Source organism: Ranitomeya variabilis, chromosome 7 (genome assembly GCF_051348905.1).
Source record: "Ranitomeya variabilis isolate aRanVar5 chromosome 7, aRanVar5.hap1, whole genome shotgun sequence".
Taxonomy (NCBI): Eukaryota; Metazoa; Chordata; class Amphibia; order Anura; family Dendrobatidae; genus Ranitomeya; species Ranitomeya variabilis.
The window spans coordinates 51,050,805-51,069,009 of record NC_135238.1 but is presented as its reverse complement, the minus strand read 5'-3'; the positions used below and the strand labels follow the sequence as shown (position 1 = coordinate 51,069,009).

At 43.8% G+C, this 18,205-nt stretch overlaps 1 protein-coding gene across 2 annotated transcripts in view; it reads left to right on the top strand.

Annotated features, from left to right (window-relative positions):
- The first annotated feature begins 6,258 nt into the window (after positions 1-6,258).
- VPS35L (VPS35 endosomal protein sorting factor like) overlaps positions 6,259-18,205 on the top strand; it is a 76,205-nt gene continuing 64,258 nt past the window's right edge. Inside the window, exons 1-8 of one of the 2 annotated variants that reach the window (XM_077275055.1) lie at positions 6,259-6,466; positions 8,270-8,369; positions 9,615-9,779; positions 11,160-11,279; positions 11,429-11,453; positions 14,489-14,565; positions 15,523-15,651; positions 15,895-15,979. In XM_077275055.1, the coding sequence (XP_077131170.1) occupies positions 6,438-6,466; positions 8,270-8,369; positions 9,615-9,779; positions 11,160-11,279; positions 11,429-11,453; positions 14,489-14,565; positions 15,523-15,651; positions 15,895-15,979 (730 nt within the window). In that variant the 5' untranslated portion in view covers positions 6,259-6,437. Of the gene's footprint in view, positions 6,467-6,493; positions 7,135-8,269; positions 8,370-9,614; positions 9,780-11,159; positions 11,280-11,428; positions 11,454-14,488; positions 14,566-15,522; positions 15,652-15,894; positions 15,980-18,205 lie in introns of those variants that run through there. The other variant, XM_077275056.1, reaches the window with a different exon arrangement.

Below are 18,205 nucleotides of genomic sequence, written 5' to 3'. Positions count from 1 at the left end.
ATATATATAATAAATATAAATATATATATATATATATATATATATATATATATATATATATATATATATATATATATATATATATATATATATATATATATATATATATATATATACATATACACACAAACATCCTTTCATACAGACACTATCTAAGCAGTGTAAGGGCACATTATATTGAAGGGAATGCAGAGGAGGGGTTAAAACCTAACAGCCAGTGTCAAGATGTAATCTATGGAAAAGTAATATATATGCCCAAAGAGAATTATACACATCTGCAAAAAAAAAAAAAACCGGGGGCGAAAATACAAGTAGAAAAAAAAGTTTCATTAAGAAGATAAAGGTTTAGAAGCAAGAAGAAGGAAAAAAATAATAAGCAACTTAACTGGAGGAATATAGAGCATTGCATAAATGTATAGTGGACATTACAATAAATAGTCAAAGTTGTAAAGATATAAAGGGCGTGGGTGGCATATTGAATGTAAAACGACAGTGGGATGAGAGAATCGGACAAAGCACATGTGAAAGCCTGCTAGAGGCTGGACTGGTAATGGCACAGGTACTGAATCTCCATAATTAGTGACCTATAGTGATCTGTAGTACGGAGGCAAGAACAGCCAAAGACTGATACTTATTTATATATACACTCAATATATGACCAGGTAAATTGCAGTACACGATGGGATAAGGTCTAAGGTTAGTCAATGAATAGCCATGCTGAAGATTAAAACTGAGCCCTCCGGGAAGGCGCCAGCCCCGACGCACGTCACACTTGTATCTGGAGGAATCGCCAAATTGACATGAGGGATGCGATCACCCAGTTCTCAATTTAGTCATTCTTTTCCAGGAGTAAAAACCGAGGATTGGCATAAAGCAGATTTCTAAATCAAGATTCTCCAACAATATTATTTGATGGCGAATGTATTTATAGAAAACCGACCTGTCTTTCCTGCTCTTGTCGTATAACGGTACCATTTCTCTGAGCTTGCATGGCTCATCAAACTGAATGTAAAAGTGTATTTGTCTCTCGTTTGTGCTCTCCACCTATTTCACATTATTTTATGTATGCTACTTACTTGATGTTTATTACTATACTCTCCCGAAATGGCTGTGCTCCGGTATGGGACATTTTGTGCAATTTTCTGGACCATGTAAGATGTTCCCTGCTATTAGAATGCCAGCGATGTCTCTCCACTCTTATGACGGAGTACCTCTTGTATGTGGGGATCACTACTTCCAGGAGCGCAGGTACTGACATGTTATTACTCTCTGGTGAGCTCCATCCTGTTATATTGGGAGTAGGAGACCAATCTCCATAGTAAATCGACTCCGGACCACACGGGAACGTCCCGGTTTTGCGACGCTGTCTACAATGAATGTGACTATAGCCGGGATCACACGTCCGGTTTCTATACTCACTTTTTCTATGAATGTTTTTACTTTTTTTTTGTTATTTTTCAGAAGATTTCTCCCCCCAACTATAATCTCCCTGTGGCCTTTTTTTATTTCTTTACAAGTGCCAGAACATTTTTATGTACATTCTTATTTATTTATACATATTTAATTTACAGCTGCATGCAAAACTGGTTTTCTTTTATAAAGTGTATTTATTTTTGTACATTATTTTGTATGGTTTTTGTTCGTGCTTTGCCTGTTTTCTTAAGAATAATAAAGTTTTTATTGTGAACTGTTTAAGAATTGTTTGTGTGGAACTGTTGTTTTAAAACAAAAAAACTTTACATATATCTATAAGACAAGGGAATATAGGAAACATTAGAGACCTGCTTCTGTCTCCACTTCTTTCTTCATCCTTCCCTCGCCTCATAAACTTTCCTGATCTGATCATTCTGAAAACCAAACCAGCCCAAATCTACCTTTCTCTAGACTAGGTGGACCGTTGGCTCACTCAGGTATCAGGTTACAGCTACATAGTAAAGTACACTTGGCATATTCCAGAGCTGGATTCACAGCTACAGTGCTTTGTACTGCTTAATCGGTGGAGATCCAGATACTGAACCCTTTACCAATCACTGGAGCAGCTCGGTACTGTGCTGGGAACAGATCTGCTTAGTTCTCCTAAGAGATCGCCATGGTAAGCTGTGCATGGACCCATAGAGAATGTTCACACAAGACATATGCAGCTCATTCAGTAGCAGCATTGTGGATGAGCAGTGCAACCTCCGAGGAGACTCCTACAAGCAAGTCATAAAAAAATCCACTTGTACTGCACTGTGATGTAGCAGCGGCATCAAGCGGACCTTGGTTTCTCGACAAGTGTTGCGGCCAAACAGTAGAAAGCATCCATTTCTCCAACATTGAAGCTCCTGCGGTCTCTGATCTTTCCAGGGCTCCTGAGCTGGCAGAGATGACCGCACATCTTTCCTTTCGATGATTATGTACCAGGTTATGATGTCGGTCTGGTGGTTTGCTCTTTATAACGTGTATGTGAACAATGCAGGTGCAGAAGAGCAACTCACAGTCTATTACTTATACAATTGTCCCCTTTAAAACTTAAGGTCGGACCCCCTTAGTAAATCCAATATACCCCTAGGACACATGGCATATTACTGCCGGTCATGTGTCTTTCACACAACGCAACCCTGCACATATAACGCGGTGGCAGGGACAGTCCTCGCCAATTCATGTCTCAACTTGTTGGGGTTAATGGCCGGTTCTGCGCTCAATGGAGTGTGCAGAGGAATCGCTTGCTATACAGCAATATGGTAGGTGGCAGGAGGACCCGGCGTTGGATTTTGCAGTTTTTCGAAGAGCTGCATGATAAAACAAGGACAGCGATTATATTCTGAAATCATCTTCGCACATGGCTGACCCTCACGTATGTAATCTAGGAAGATCTTACCTATGTATAGTGATGTATGGGTGCAAAAGCGCAAAGTACTGCCCTCCCCACCAAGAAACCTGTGCATTAGGTCTATGGAGTAGTTAGTTCAGGTCAGCACCTGCCCGTCGGACCATGTATCACAGACACGTGAATCCTGGCTCATTAAATTCTGAAGAAATGGGCAGTCGCCAGACTTAAGATCTACATTAACACATTCCTGCTGCGGTCGGTTTCCATTTTTGCTCATTTGTTTTTTTTTTCCTATAATTTTTTTTTTGTCCGCCCATATAGCTATATGAAGGCTTTTTTTTTTTTTTTGTAAAACGATTTGTAGTTTTGAATGACACCATCCATTTTACCATTCAATATACTGAAAACTGGGAAAAATAAATCCGACTGAAGAGTGGGCAAAGGTCGCCAATTCTAGATGTGCCATACTGATAGACTGCTACCCAAAAAGACCGAATGCTGCAATAAATTCAGCAAAGTATTGGCCTAGGGGCTCATACCCGTCAGCACGAATTAAATCGGTCTGATGCTGTTCCTGAAAAGTAGGACTAGTGTCATGAGAGTACAATGCGATTTTTCTCACCTAGCATCCGTATGCAATGCGATTTTAACATTAGCTTTTACATAGAGGAATTCTGTCATTTAAAAATGGTTTTCAAAGTAAATATTTAATACACATATAGATTGATATATAGCTACAAATATGTGAGTGACATGTAATTAGTACAGTGCATGTGTGTAGTTTATTGTACATGTATTTAATTAATGAATCAATAAATTACAGAAAAAAATAGCCTTGGGTTCCCCGAAATTTAAATAACCAGCTGAGGGAAAGAGGACAGCTGGGGGCAGTTGTTTATAGCCTGGGAAGGGAGCAATAGACAAGGAGCTTCCCAGGCTATTAATATCAGCTCACAGCTGTATACTTAGCCTTCACTGGTTGTTAAAATGGGGGACCCTAAAAAGGATTATGTATAGTCCCCCTAATAATTAATAACCAGCAAAGGCTAGGCAGACAGCTGTGGGCTAATATTAATAGGCTAGAAAGGGACCATGGATATTGGCCCTTTCCCCAACTAAAAACATCATATCTCAGCTGCCCAAGAAATGGCACATCCATAAGATGTGCCAATGTCGGTGCTTAGCATCTGCTCTTCCCACTTGCTGTGGTGCGGTGGCAAGTGAAGTAACTTTATTCTGGGTGTTTTTATTTACAATATGACTATGGGGTTAGTAATGGGGGCTCTTATCGATGACTCTATTTCTAACCCCTGGGCTTGATGTCAGGTGTTAATACAAAGTTGACATCAACCCCAACCCTATTACCCCACTTGATCGCAGATGAGCAGACAATCATTGACTAACATTAGTCAGAGTGCAATTTGATATTTTATCGTATTGCACTCATCCGTTTTTCTCTCTCAAATGAGTATGAACCCTAAGGCCGGGGTCACACCTAATGTATAAAAATACGGTCTGTTTTTTACGGCCGAGATACGCAGAACAGTTCCTGAACAGTGATCGGTATTCAATGCGAGGATGCCCCATAGAGAAACATTGGTCCGTGTGCAATGCGCTGCAATGAACCTCTCCCTCGTCCATATTTCTCTCTAGTGTGACCCCGGCCTAATATATATGTCAGTGAGACACATATATATATTTATATTTCATACAGCGCTAGATAGCAGAAAAGCCGGTAATTCAATTGCCGGCATTTGCTATCTCCTTACCAAACCCGACAGGATATGAGACATGGTTTACATACAGTAAATCATTGCATATCCATTATATTTTTACATATTCCTCACTAATAATGTTAGTAGTGTGTGTGTGCAAAATTTGGGAGCTCTAGGTGTTAAAGTAAAGGGTTAAATCACGGAAAAAAATGGCATGGGCTCCCACACAATTTTCTCCACCAGAGTGGTAAAGCCAGTGACTGACGGCAGATATTAATAGCCAGGAGAGGGTCCATGGTTATAGGACCCCCCTGGCTAAAAACATCTGCCCCCAGCCACCCCAGAAAAGGCACATCTGGAAGATGCGCCTATTCTGGCACTTGGCCACTCTCTTCCCACTCCTGAGTAGCGGTGGGATATGGGGTAATAAACGGTTAATGTCACCTTGCTATTGTAAGGTGACATTAAGCCTGGTTAATAATGGAGAGGCGTCAATAAGACATCTATCCATTATTAAGCCACTAGTCTGAAAGGGTTTAAAAAACATACACATTAAGAATAAAGTATGTTAATGAAAGAAAGACACAAGGTTTTATTATTTTTATTGTGCTCTCAATCCAACTGAAGACCCTCGTTCTCCTGTAAAAAATTCCAAAATAAAAAAGCAACAATATCCCATACCTGTCCGCCATACAGTCAAGTCCCACGCTGTAAATCCATCTGAAGGGGTTAAATACATTTACAACCAGGAGCTGTGCTAATGCGCCCGCTCCCGGCTGTAAACGACTGGGGAATGAATGAAATGCAGGTAACGTAGCTTCGGTAACTAGCGGTGCTGTCATCGGAGCTCCGCCCCCTGGCATAAACTCATATGAACTGTAGCGTGGGAATTTTTCTGAATATTTTCTAACGCTACAGTTTACATGAATTTATGCCACCAGGGGGCGCAGCTTCAGTGACAGCACCGCTAGTTACCGAAGCTCCGTTACCTTCATTTCATTAATTCCCCAGCCGTTTACAGCTGGGAGCGGCAGCATTAGCACTGCTCCTGGTTGTAAATGTATTTAACCCCTTCAGATGGATTTACAGCGTGGGACTCGACTGTACGGCGGACAGGCCCCAGTGTGCCACGCAGTTGTTTATATAGTGGCTCGTCTGTGCATTGTGTCTCACCCAGTCCGGGCCCCCCTCTTTGCTTCTGCTCACCGGGCCCCACACACCAGTAATGGCAGTAGTGCCCTGATGGTGACCCTGACTGTATATATGGCCTAGCTTGCTGTATTTCTATGTAATGCAGCAGTGCACGGTTATGTCTCAGTATTAGGCCACGTTCACACGTTCAGTATTTGGTCAGTATTTTACCTCAGTATCTGTAAGCCAAAACCAGGAGGGGAACAATCCGAAGAAAAGTATAATAGAAACACGTCACCACTTCTGTATTTATCACCCACTCCTGGTTTTGGCTTACAAATACTGAGGTAAATTACTGACCATACTAATAGGGAATTTAAATTGTGAGCCCCAATGGGGAAAGTGATGCTGACTGTACAGCGCTATGGAATAGGATGGTGCTATGTAAATAACTAATAATACAAGGTAGTCCTTTCCCTGGGCTAGATAATACAGGATCCAGCAGAGAGCATTATTCATGGAATTCTACTATTCTACTGTCATGTTATAGCATAAGAAGGCCAGAGAAACTACATGTAAACAATGTTATTCACCAACTTCACACAATCACATCGGATAACGGGGAAAGTTACCGCACTGTGCGCACAGCAGTCTTCGGCCTGCAGTACCGATTTTGTCCACCAGATGTCAGCATTAAGCGCACGCTCGGGCTGGATGGCGCATCCGCCATCCGCAACATGGCGAGAGGTCAGAGGTAAAAGTTGACAGAGAGTAGTCACATGACGCTGAAGATGGCTGCTGCTCAGTGGTAAGAATCATCTTCTCTCCTTATGCAAGGCATTAGTGTATTGTTACGTGGACGGGCCGGGTGTGCCCTGATGCACCGCGGGAGAATTCTCAGTACTAGCGTAGAAGTAGAGTGAGGAGGTTGTCTCAGCCAATCAGGGCGCTGCTAACATTTCCTATAGGACGTATAGACAATAAGATCTTAAATCTGATTGGTTGCAGTGAATAAGCTCCAGACATTTGGGGGCTGGTGACCCCCTGACCCCAGATATGGGGTACATAATAATCAACCTTCTGTAGCTGGGCCCCCCACCTGCCGTGTGCCAGTTATAATGCTGGTGTATGGGGTATATCCGTGTCAGTAGGTGATGGCACAACCCTTCATGATCGCTGGGGGTCCGACCTCTGGAGAGAAGAAGGGGCTGCAGCGAGTCTTCAGCGCTGTGAGAGGCTGAGCGATCGGGGGCAGCGCTGTGTTGGTGCCTCAGCACTAGATCGGTGGGGGGTTAAGAGGTCGGACCCTCTGCTTTCAGTAATGGGAACCTGTCAGATCCCCCAAGTCTGTCATTTCTCCAGTGTACCCTGATATTGGCCTATTCCTGCTGCACCGCACTCCCCGGTGACCCACAAACATCATATACAAAAAGTGACCCCCACCAGCTGCTCGCAGACCCCTCATGTGTTGCTCCGGTGAGTGCCCCCTCTCTGACGGGTATTGGCATACATCGGGGGAAAGGGGGCACTATTACATGATAAGCGTCTCGCTGGGGACATTACTACTTTATAATGGGGCACTAGGGCGATTATTACTTTACAGTGGGACATTTGGTCCATTATTATGTTATAAAGGGGCACTCACGGCTTTATAGGGGGGCTTTTTCCATTATAAGGGTGTGCTTGGGGCATTATTGCATATTAAGGGGGTATCAAAGAGGCACTATTACATTATAAGCGGGATTCGCTCGAGACATTACTACTTTATAATGGGACACTTGGGGCATTATAATTTTATAAAGGGGCACTCACTTCTTTATAGGGGGGGCTCGGGGCATTATTGCATATTAAGGGGTATCAAAGAGGCACTGTTATAAGTGGCACTCGCTCGAGGTATTAGTACTTTATAATGGGTCACTAGGGCAATTATTACTTTATAATGGGACACTTGGGTCATTATTATTTTACAAAGGGGCACTCACGGCTTTACAGGGGAGCTTTTCCCATTATTTTAAAGGGGGCATTCAGGGCATTATTCTATATTAAGGGGGCATCAAAGAGGCACTATTACATTATCAGCGACACTCACTCTGAGCATTACTATTTTATGAAGGGGCAGTCATGGCTTTATAGGGTGGGCTTTTTCTATTATTTATAAGGGGGCACTATTACATTATAAGGGGCTCTCGCTCCAGGGCAATTATTACTTTATAATGGGACACTTGGTCCATTATTATGTTATAAAGGGGCACTCGCAGCTTTATAGGGTGGGCTTTTTCCATTATTTAGAAGGGGACACTTACATTATAATCAGCTCTTGCGCGGGGCATTACTACTTGCACACTCGCTAGTTCATCTATATGTGACGGTCCGCACCTTGGGTGGCGCTTTTTATATTTTCATTAGATTTATTTTATTATATTTTATTAACATTTAATAATAATAAAGTTTAATCAGTGGAAAGCTTTAGGTCATCACTTGCAATTACGTTAATATACGAGCTGCCACTTTGCACCAAGTCTTAGTGTCTGATCCATCGGCGCCCTTTACCAGTGTCACATCTGGTACATAAGACATATAAGTGTCCTCTTTTATTTTCCTCCATGTCCAGGCATTCCCGGGAACGAGATTATTCTGAAGAGTTTGCGTCATGCAGACTAGAGAAGACCCCTGTAGACTATGGCGATTACCATCCGCTAAAGACCATCACTGTAAGTAAAGACTTGTCACCTTAATGCCATAAGGATGCGCCGTAGTTTGCTTCAATTGTGTATTATAATGTGTGGTGCCGTGCCTCCACTGCTGCAGAACTTCTTTTTAAGAGAAGTTTTGTTTTCTAGTTAAACTGCAGAGCAGCCAGGAGAACATTTTTGTAGATCAGAGAATAATTTTTAATATACAGTCATTGCCGAAAGTGTTGGCACCCTTGACATTTTTCCAGAAAATTTAGTCATTCTCCCAAAAATATAATTGCAATGTTATACACATTTTTATTTCCTTTGTGTATATTGGAACAGCACAAAAAAAAAAAACTCTTAAAAAAGGCAAATTGGACATCATTTCACACAAAACCCCCCAAAATGGGCTGGACAACATTGTTGACACCTTTCCAAAATTGTGGCTGAATAACTTTGTTTGTAGCATGGGATGCTCGTTCAAACTCGCCTGTGGTAAGTAACAGGTGTGAGAAATATGGAAATCACACCTGAAACCAGATTAAAAGGGGAGAAGTTGACTCAATCTTTGCATTGTGTGTCTGAGTGTGCCACAGCTGGAGAACAGATAGAGGAGAAGAGAACTGTCTGAGGACTTGAGAGCCAAAATAGCTGAACAATATGAACAATCTCAAGGTTACAAGTCCATCTCCAGAGATCTTGATGTTCCATAGTCCACAGTGCGGGACATAATCGAGATGTTTACAACTCGTGGCACTGTAGCTAATCTCCCAGAATGTGGCCAGTAGAGGAAAAAGTATGAAATGTTGCAGAGCTTTTTGGTAAAACACATTATTCTACTGTTTGCCGAAAACAAAATGAGGCCCACAAAAATATGAACACAGTACCTACAGTCAAATATGGTGGAGGTTTAAATATGTTTTGGGGTTGTTTTGTTGCCTCACACACTGGGTACAACCAAGGTATCATTGTAATCAGTATAACGGCGCCAACCTGACACTGTCTGTAGGTTTCTGAGCACAATCCTGCTGACAGGTTCCCTTTAAGTCGAGAGTAACTTCTATTATATCTCTCCTGCAATTTTTATGTTAGCCACAGGATGGCGCCATATTACCAGGAACTTGTTTTGTCGGTCTGCTGTGTTTCCGCATTACATATAGCGGTTTTATACCCAGTGATTGTACTTATAGCTCTACATGGCTGGTTAACTGCTCCAGAATGAGAACCATGGCACAGGATTTACAGGATTTAGGTTGTGAACTTGTGCACTTTTTTTTTTAGGTTACAGAATCTAAATCTAAAAAACTAGGAAGAAAAGAGAGTACGTCATCCACCTCTTCTTCGTGCTCCTCCAGCTCGGTGGCGGACCCCCTGAGTAGTGTCCTGGATGGGACGGATCCCTTGTCCATGTTTGCCGCCACAGCTGAATCAGTTGCAGCCACTACGGTAATCAGCCGCCACATATTCGGGGAGAGGCATTGCTGTCCCCCAACAGGCAGGCCCCTACGTGTTTGGCGCAACAACCAGGATACGCTTAACTTTTGTGTTTTATTGTCATATTTAAATTATTTTTTTTTTCATTAGGCTCGACAACCAATTGGCACTTTATAATTGCAGCGGGGCAGGGTGCGCCGTGCAGCGACAGACAGTCTAACTGTTTAGATGCTGCGATCACTATTGACTAGAGCATCTAAAGGGTTAAACAGTCAGGATCAGAATGGTGCCTTTCGCCAGTAGATGCAGGTGGGTGTCAGCTGTATAACACTGCTGACACCACTGCAGGGCTGTGGAGTCGGTAAGCCATACCTCCGACTCCCCAATTTCCATGACTCCGACTTCACCAGAATGAGCTCTGACTCCATGACGCCGACTCCACAGCCCTGGACACCAGCCACCAACAGAGCAGGCCCAGCTCCTGAGTCCGCTCCTTCCCACTTCCTCCCTACATGTGTAGGTCAAAGTTTGTGCCCCTAAACTGTACATAATTATGTGCAATCATTTCTCTTGTTTCCATAAAGGGGTGGTCCAACCTCGGGGTTCTCACTATGCGACTGCCGACTTTTGAATCCTCACAGCATGCACAGCACACACTGAACGGTGGAGGTGCCGGACCCCCAAGAGGTCATCAAAATAATGAATAACTTCTCCATTAAAAACACAAAACACATTAAAGGGGTTATCCAGGCTTGGGGTTCAAGTCTGCAACCATTTTGTATGACTGCAGACTTGTGAATCCTCACAGCATGCACAGTGCGCGCTGTCAAGATTATCTGCTGCCGGCACGACAGAAAGTATGCGGACACATACTGACTAGACTTGTACGGCCTCGCTCAACACAAGTGAATAGAGCAAGGCTGGACACTTCTAGTCGTATTGTGTCTGGAAGTATGCAAATCGCATCTTTGTGATCACATGACCGCCCGCTTTCGGCACCAGAGAATCCTGACAGTCTGCACTGTGCGCGCTGTGAGGACTCAAAAGTCTGCAGTCATAGAAAGTGGCTGCAGACTTGAACCCCAAGTTTGGACAGCCCCTTTATAATGTTTTGGTTTTTTTTTTTGTGGAGAAGTTATTAATTACTTTGATGACCTCTTTTTAGTGTAGTATCAGATCAGTAGGGGTCCGGCACCGCTGCCCGATCACCACGGCTCCGTACACCATGTATTGGACGGTGCTGAACCCTGCAGCTCCGCTCCTATTCACTGGCATGGGATCTGATATTGAGGACCCATCCCTATATCAAAGTAGTGGGCCAACCCCGTTCAATCCTAAATGTTTAGTTTCTTCTCCCAGGTTTCCACAGTTTTCATCTCCATTTTTTTGCAGGATATCAACAGGAAAAAGCGCGAGAAGGAGGAGGATTTCATAGGGAGCGATTTTGAGCCGTGGTCGAGTAAGCGCGGCGAGATCCTGGCCAGATACACGACCACTGAAAAGCTTTCTATAGTGAGTGGCTTTGTACCCCGACTGCACACGACGCCGTCTTTTATTACGATGTTCTTTAGGCACTGAGATATGTAGTGATATAGTAATATCACCCAGCTATTTACCTGTTATTAGCATTTAAAGGATTTGTTTTGTCATTTTTATTGCAGAATCTATTCATGGGCTCGGAGAGAGGTAAGCACCGTGTCTCATCTAATGAAATTTCACCTTAAAAATAACAAGACACAAAACAATCAATGAAAGCAGATCTTTCAAATTACATAAGTTATTCTATCAATCTCTCAAGGCTGATGAGGCCGGTGTACTTACTTGGAAAATCCATCAGAATGGCTGCATAATATTGGTAAATTAAATTAGAATTTTATCAGTCCAGTTAAGGAATGTGAGAGCTTATGAGTCCAAGTGTATTCAGCCTCCACCTTCCCAGCCTGCCGGACAGCTGCAGCTTGTCCTGAGCAGTGTGAGATCTCGGCAGGGAGGAGGCACACTGAGGTGCTGTCAGATTTCACTTTTAGCTAAATTTCACGATTTTGAGTTTTCTTAAAAAGTTAAATAATTTCCCCAAAAAACACCAAAAACCTGCTTTCTAGTAATCCTCTCCCCTCCCCAATTCAGTAACCACTGGGACCTGTAGTTCTTTAAGTTATTTCCCGCTCTTGCTGGCTTTATAAGCTATGGACGCGTTTGACATGGAAAAAAAATGTTTTCTTTCCAGATATGTTAGTGGTTATGTTCATTTAATAAAGTTACACAAACTTTGAAGCTGTAAATGTTCTTTCTTATTTGATTTTCATACCTTTTGATGTGCAGTTTGTAGCTTGACCAAGTTTCATCTTCTTTTCTTTTTTTTTTTCTTGTCCTTTCCAGTAATATACAGTCATGGCCAAAAGTGTTGGCACCCTTGAAAATTATTGCAATTAGATGTTTTGTTACACACATGTTTTGTATGTATTGGAGCAAGACAAAAAGCGGAGAAAAAAGGCAAATTGGACATAACTTCACACAAAACCCCCCAAAATGGTCTGGACAATATTGTTTGCATCCTCAACTTAATATTTGGTTGCACACCCTTTAGAATAAATAACTGCAAGCACTTCCTATAACCATCAACAAGCTTCTTACACCTCTCAACTAGAGTTTTGGAGCACTCTTGTTTTGCAAACGTCTCCAGGTCTCTCATATTTGAGAGCGCCTTCTCCCATCAGAGATCTCTCCACAGGTTTTCGATGGGATTTAGATCCGGACTCATTGTTGGACACTTCACAACTCTCCAGCGCTTTGTTTCCATCCATTTCTGGGTGCATCTTGAAGTATGTTTGGGGTCATTGTCCTGCTGGAAGATCCATGACCCAGCTTTCTGACACTGGGCTCAATATTGTGACCCAAAATCCTTTGGTTTTCTTCCGATTTCATGATACCTTGCACACAGTCAAGGCACCCAGAGCCAGAGGCAGCAAAACGACCCCAAAACATATTTGAACCTCCACCATATTTGACTGTAGGTAGTATGTTCTTTTCTTTTGTAGGCCTCATTGCGTTTTTGGTAAACAGAATGATGTGCTTTACTAAAAAGCTCTGTCTTTGTCTTATCTGTCGACAAGACGCTTTCCCAGAAGGATTTTGGCTTATTCACGTACATTTGGCAAACTGCAGTCTAGCTTTTTTATGTCTTTGTCAGCAGTGGGGTCCTCCAGGGTTCTCCTGCCATATCGTTTAATTTCATTCAAATGTCGACAGATAGCTCACACTGACACTGATGCACCCTGAAACTGCAGTACAGCTAGAATTTCTTTGGAACTTGATTGGAGCTGCTCATCCACCAGCCAACCAAACCTTTCATCAATGTTTCTCTGGTGTCCACGTCCAGGGAGATTAGCTACAGTGCCATGGGTTGTAAACGTGTTGATTATGTTGCGCACCGTGGATATAGGAACATCAAGATATCTGGAAATTGATTTGTAACCTTGAGATTGTTGATATTGTTCAACAATTTTGGGTCTCAAGTCCTCAGACTGTTCTCTTCTTTCTGTTCTCCATGCTTAGTGTGGCACACACAGACACAAAATGCAAAGATTCAATCAACGTCTCCCTTTTTTTATCTGGTTTTTATGTGATTGTCATATTGCTCACACCTGTTACTTGCCACAGGTGGGTTTGAACGAGCCTCACATGCTTGAAACAAAGTTGTTTACCAACAATTTTGAAAAGGTACCAACAATTTTGTCCAGTGCATTTCGAGGGTTTTATGTGAAATGATGTCGAATTTGCCTTTTTTCCTCTGTTTTTTTTTTTTGTGTTTCAATACATACAAAAGAAATAAACGTGTAATTGCAGTCATTTTCTGGGAGAAATGCTACATTTCTTGGAACAATTTCAAGGGATCCAACACTTTTGGCCATGACTAGATTGGATTTGCAGTCTGTGCATATTCAGAGTGCTGTTGTGTTCATTAGCTTAATATCATATAGCAGCACATCTTCTATCCTATACTGATGTCCTCTTTCTCTGGTTTCCTTCTTTTCTGTAGCCTGTTTTCTCTGCTCTCCCTGAGACTGTATACACTTTCTCCTGTCTCCATATTGTGGAGACCTGTGTACAAGCCCTTTCCTGTTGCTATCTCTAACACTGAGAGAAGGGACAAGGAGAGCAATGGCTCCAGGAGCCAGAGGTCTGATGGATTTGTAACATTTTTCCACATGACTCTGCTAGATTAATGCTTTGCACTGTGCAGTAGCAAAATGGTAGAAATGGTTTATTGAAGAATATCGAGAAAGTTGTTTAATTTTGGATTTAGCAAGCAAACCAAAAAAATGTGTGCACTTTGTAGCTTTACCAAGTTGCAGCTTTTTTTGTTGAGTGTCCCTCCCTGTAGTATAGGCTGGATTTGAGACCTGTGTATCCAGGTTTCTGCCTTTATTAGCCTACATATATATATATATATATATATATATATATATATATATATATATATATATATATATATATATATATATATATATATATATATATTCTAAATTAGTTACTTTTTTTTTCAAATGAAATGGAAAAATGTCCGACTTTCTATGAAATATGGCAGTAAAAGATTTCCAAATCATTGCATTCTTGTTTTCGTCACATTTTTAAGCTGTGTCAAAACTTTTTTTGGATTTGGAGTTGTATATGTACAGTATAAAATGGTGTTAATTGACTAAAATCTGCTCCTTATTGAGGTAAAACTACGACTCCGGGTTCGGCGGTGTCGGAGAAAGTGAGAACACGGCTCGAGGAACTTGATGATCTGGAAGAAGTAGGAATAAACTTTTTATTTCTCCGTTTTCTAGTTCTGGAAGGATTATTTATATGTAACTCTCTCTCTTTGTATACTGTGTGTACATATATATACCCAGTATCGGACTGGGTGTTTGGCGGGGCTCACATTTCACCGGCATATAAATATTACACTACCCTCGTTCACAAATGTACCTATATGTCTATATAATAATAAGTTGGGTAGTTTGGTTAATGAGTGATGAGATGTTGCTTTTGTATGTATGGAGTAAATCAAGTGAATTATGCCAAGCACTGCTCATACAGTGGGTTTGGGGGCCCACCGGAGGATTGCCCTTTTCCGCAATGGGCCAGTCCGAGCCTGTATATATCCTGGCTTCTTCTCCAGCTCCAATTCATTGTATGTATTAACGAGTCTGACTGCTTTACTGGGGTCTATAATCGGCTAATGTGTGCGCCGGGTGGGATTACGACGTTTTTCACTGTTCTGAGTGTTGCCAGAACTGGAGACTTTTCTTGATAAAACCATCTTAGGAAATTGCTACGTGGAAGCTCGGTGGTGGTCCGCAGATCCAGGGTTCTTCCTAATCTATACGTATGCCAGAAATTCCCACCATCATGTACATGGAGAGGGAGGTGTGCAGGGGAGGTGCAGGACCACCCAAGGATGGGAATCTCTCCATTCGATTCCTGTCTGGATGTGACGGTCGTTGGCCACTTTTGCCACATGAGAGTGGACTCCACTTGTGCTTGCGTTTATCCCATTTTCAGTCTCTTATGACCTCATTTTCTTTTTACCACTGATTCAGATAATTTTCAATGAATGCCTCCTTCATCCTTTTTCAAGAGGACTTTCTGCAGAGCAGATCTAATGAGGATTTAGTAATGGCGGCACTGATGTTCCCTCCATAGGTCGCTCTTTGTAAGGCTTGTCGGACGTTCCTGACATTGACCGTCAGTGTTCATCTCTTTCCAGGGATCTCAGAAAGAACTCTTGAATCTGACTCAACAAGATTACATCAGCCGGATAGAGGAGCTCAACCAGTCCCTGAAGGATGCCTGGGCCTCCGATCAGAAAGTCAAAGCTCTGAAAATAGTCATCCAGGTATCAATCGGGGTGCGCATGTATTGTGCAGGCTCAGGAGCTGAGCCCACCCCATGCAGGCCAGATGTAGGCTGTAATACAAAGTCATAGGCAGCTCTGGTTGCTGCTTTTACGGGCAGATGCAGGATGCAAAACACGTCCGGCATCTGATGGGTATGGTGCAGGCTCAGCTCCTGAGCCCGGTGATCAGATGAACGCAGATTACACAGATCACCGATGTCAGATGTCTTTCTCCTTGTCCAGTGCTCCAAGCTCCTCTCTGACACCACAGTGATCAAGTTTTACCCCAGCAAGTTTGTGCTGATTACCGATATCCTGGACACATTTGGTAAGTGTGTTATCCATGTTTGCCTCCTATGTTGTTATATGCATAATCCCTCCTCAGAGAGGAAGAGGACTAAAACTTTAGCGCTACCTAGCGATCCTAAAAAGTCAGTGTGGACCCTCTAATGCCACATGACCTAGGATAAAAGCCAAACCAGAATCTCAATCTGCAGACACCTGTTTCCAGTGTTACCACTCCTCAGTGCAATGCCTGAGATCAGATTTGGCTGGATGAGAAGCCTCTGACTGGGGTTTAAGGGGTAACGTTTCTCCTTATGGAGAGTGACATGCCAATGTAAGGAGACTTATAGGCCATGCAATGCTCCTCTGGAAAATGAAATATGCAGATTGCATGTAGCACGCTCAAAGTGAATGAGAAAGTCCCCACTGATCACATAGTGCAGATCTCCTCAGCATTCTTTACTATGAACGTTTTTCTGCCGCCGTCATGTTGGTAGCTGCTCTGTCTGAGCCCCCCGTTCTGGCCGACATCTCACCACCAGTAAGCGGATCTCTACTCATTGCTATGTGAAGTCTCAATATAGACGAGTATTTTTCAGCTGTCGTGGTTGCTCCCTATCACTATGAATGGGGGGCTGTATGCACCCACCAACCGCTGTATGCACCCACCACCGCTGCATGCACCCGCCACCGCTGCATGCACCCGCCACCGCTGCATGCACCCGCCACCGCTGCATGCACCCGCCACCGCTGCATGCACCCGCCACCGCTGTATGCACCCGCCACCGCTGTATGCACCCGCCACCGCTGTATTTTTATTATTTATTCATATTGCACCATTAATTCCATGGTGCTGTACATGAGAAGGGGTTACATACAAAGTTAAAGATATTGTTTACAGTAAACAAATTTACAATGACAGACCGGCACAGAGGGGAAAGGACCCTGTCCTTGTGGACTTACATTCTACGGGATAATGGGGAAGAGACAGAAGGTCGGTGTGCAGCAGCTCTGGTGGTGGTGAGGCGGCGGCTCTGGTGGTGGTGAGGCGGCGGCTCTGGTGGTGGTGAGGCGGCGGCTCTGGTGGTGGTGAGGCGGCGGCTCTGGTGGTGGTGAGGCGGCGGCTCTGGTAGTGGTGAGGTGGCGGCTCTGGTGGTGGTGAGGCGGCGGCTCTGGTGGTGGTGAGGCGGCGGCTCTGGTGGTGGTGAGGCGGCGGCTCTGGTGGTGGTGAGGCGGCGGCTCTGGTGGTGGTGAAGGGGCGGCTCTGGTGGTGGTGAGGCGGCGGCTCTGGTGGTGGTGAGGCGGCGGCTCTGGTGGTGGTGAGGCGGCGGCTCTGGTGGTGGTGCGGCGGCAGCTCGGGTGGTGGTGAGGCGGCAGAATGGTTATTGCAGGCTGTAGGCTTTCCTGAAGAGATGGGTTTTCAGGTTCTGTCTGAAGGATCCGAGGGTGGTGAGTAATAGGACGTGTTGAGGCGTGGAATTCCAGAGGATGGGGGATATTCGGGAGAAATCTTGGAGGCGGTTGTGTGAGGAACGAATAAGTGTGGAGGAGAGTAGGAGGTCTTGGGAGGATCGAAGATTAAGTGAGGGAAGATATTGGGAGATTAGTTCAGAGATATAGGGAGGGGGCAGGTTGTGGATGGCTTTGTAGATCAGTGTTAGTAGTTTAAACTGGATTCATTGGGGAATTGGGAGCCAGTGCAGGAATTTGCAGAGGGGAGAAATGGGAGTAGCAAGGAGAGAGGTAGATTAGCCGAGCAGCAGAGTTGAGGACAGACTGGAGTGGTGCAAGAGAGTTAGTGGGGAGGCCACAGAGGAGGGTGTTGCAGTAATCGAGGCGGGAGATGATGAGGGCGTGCACAAGAGTTTTGATAGATTGTGGGCTGAGGAAGGGACGTATTCTGGCAATATTTTTGCGTTGGAGGCAACAGGAGGTGGCAAGAGTTTGGATGTGTGGTTTGAAGGACAGGGCAGAGTCGAGAGTTACCCCGAGGCAGTGGATTTCAGGTGCGGGAGAAAGCGTGATGCCGTTTACCGTAATAGATAGATCAGGTAGGGGGGATAGATGATGAGTTCGGTTTTGTCTACATTGAGTTTTAGGAAGCGAGAGGAGAAGGAGGAGGATATGGCTGATAGACACTCCGGGATTCTGGGCAGCAGAGAGGTGACATCTGGGCCAGAGAGGTAGATCTGAGTGTCTGAGTGTCGTCCGCATACAGGTGGTACTGGAAGCCATGGGACTTTATGAGTTGTCATAGGCCAAGGGTATA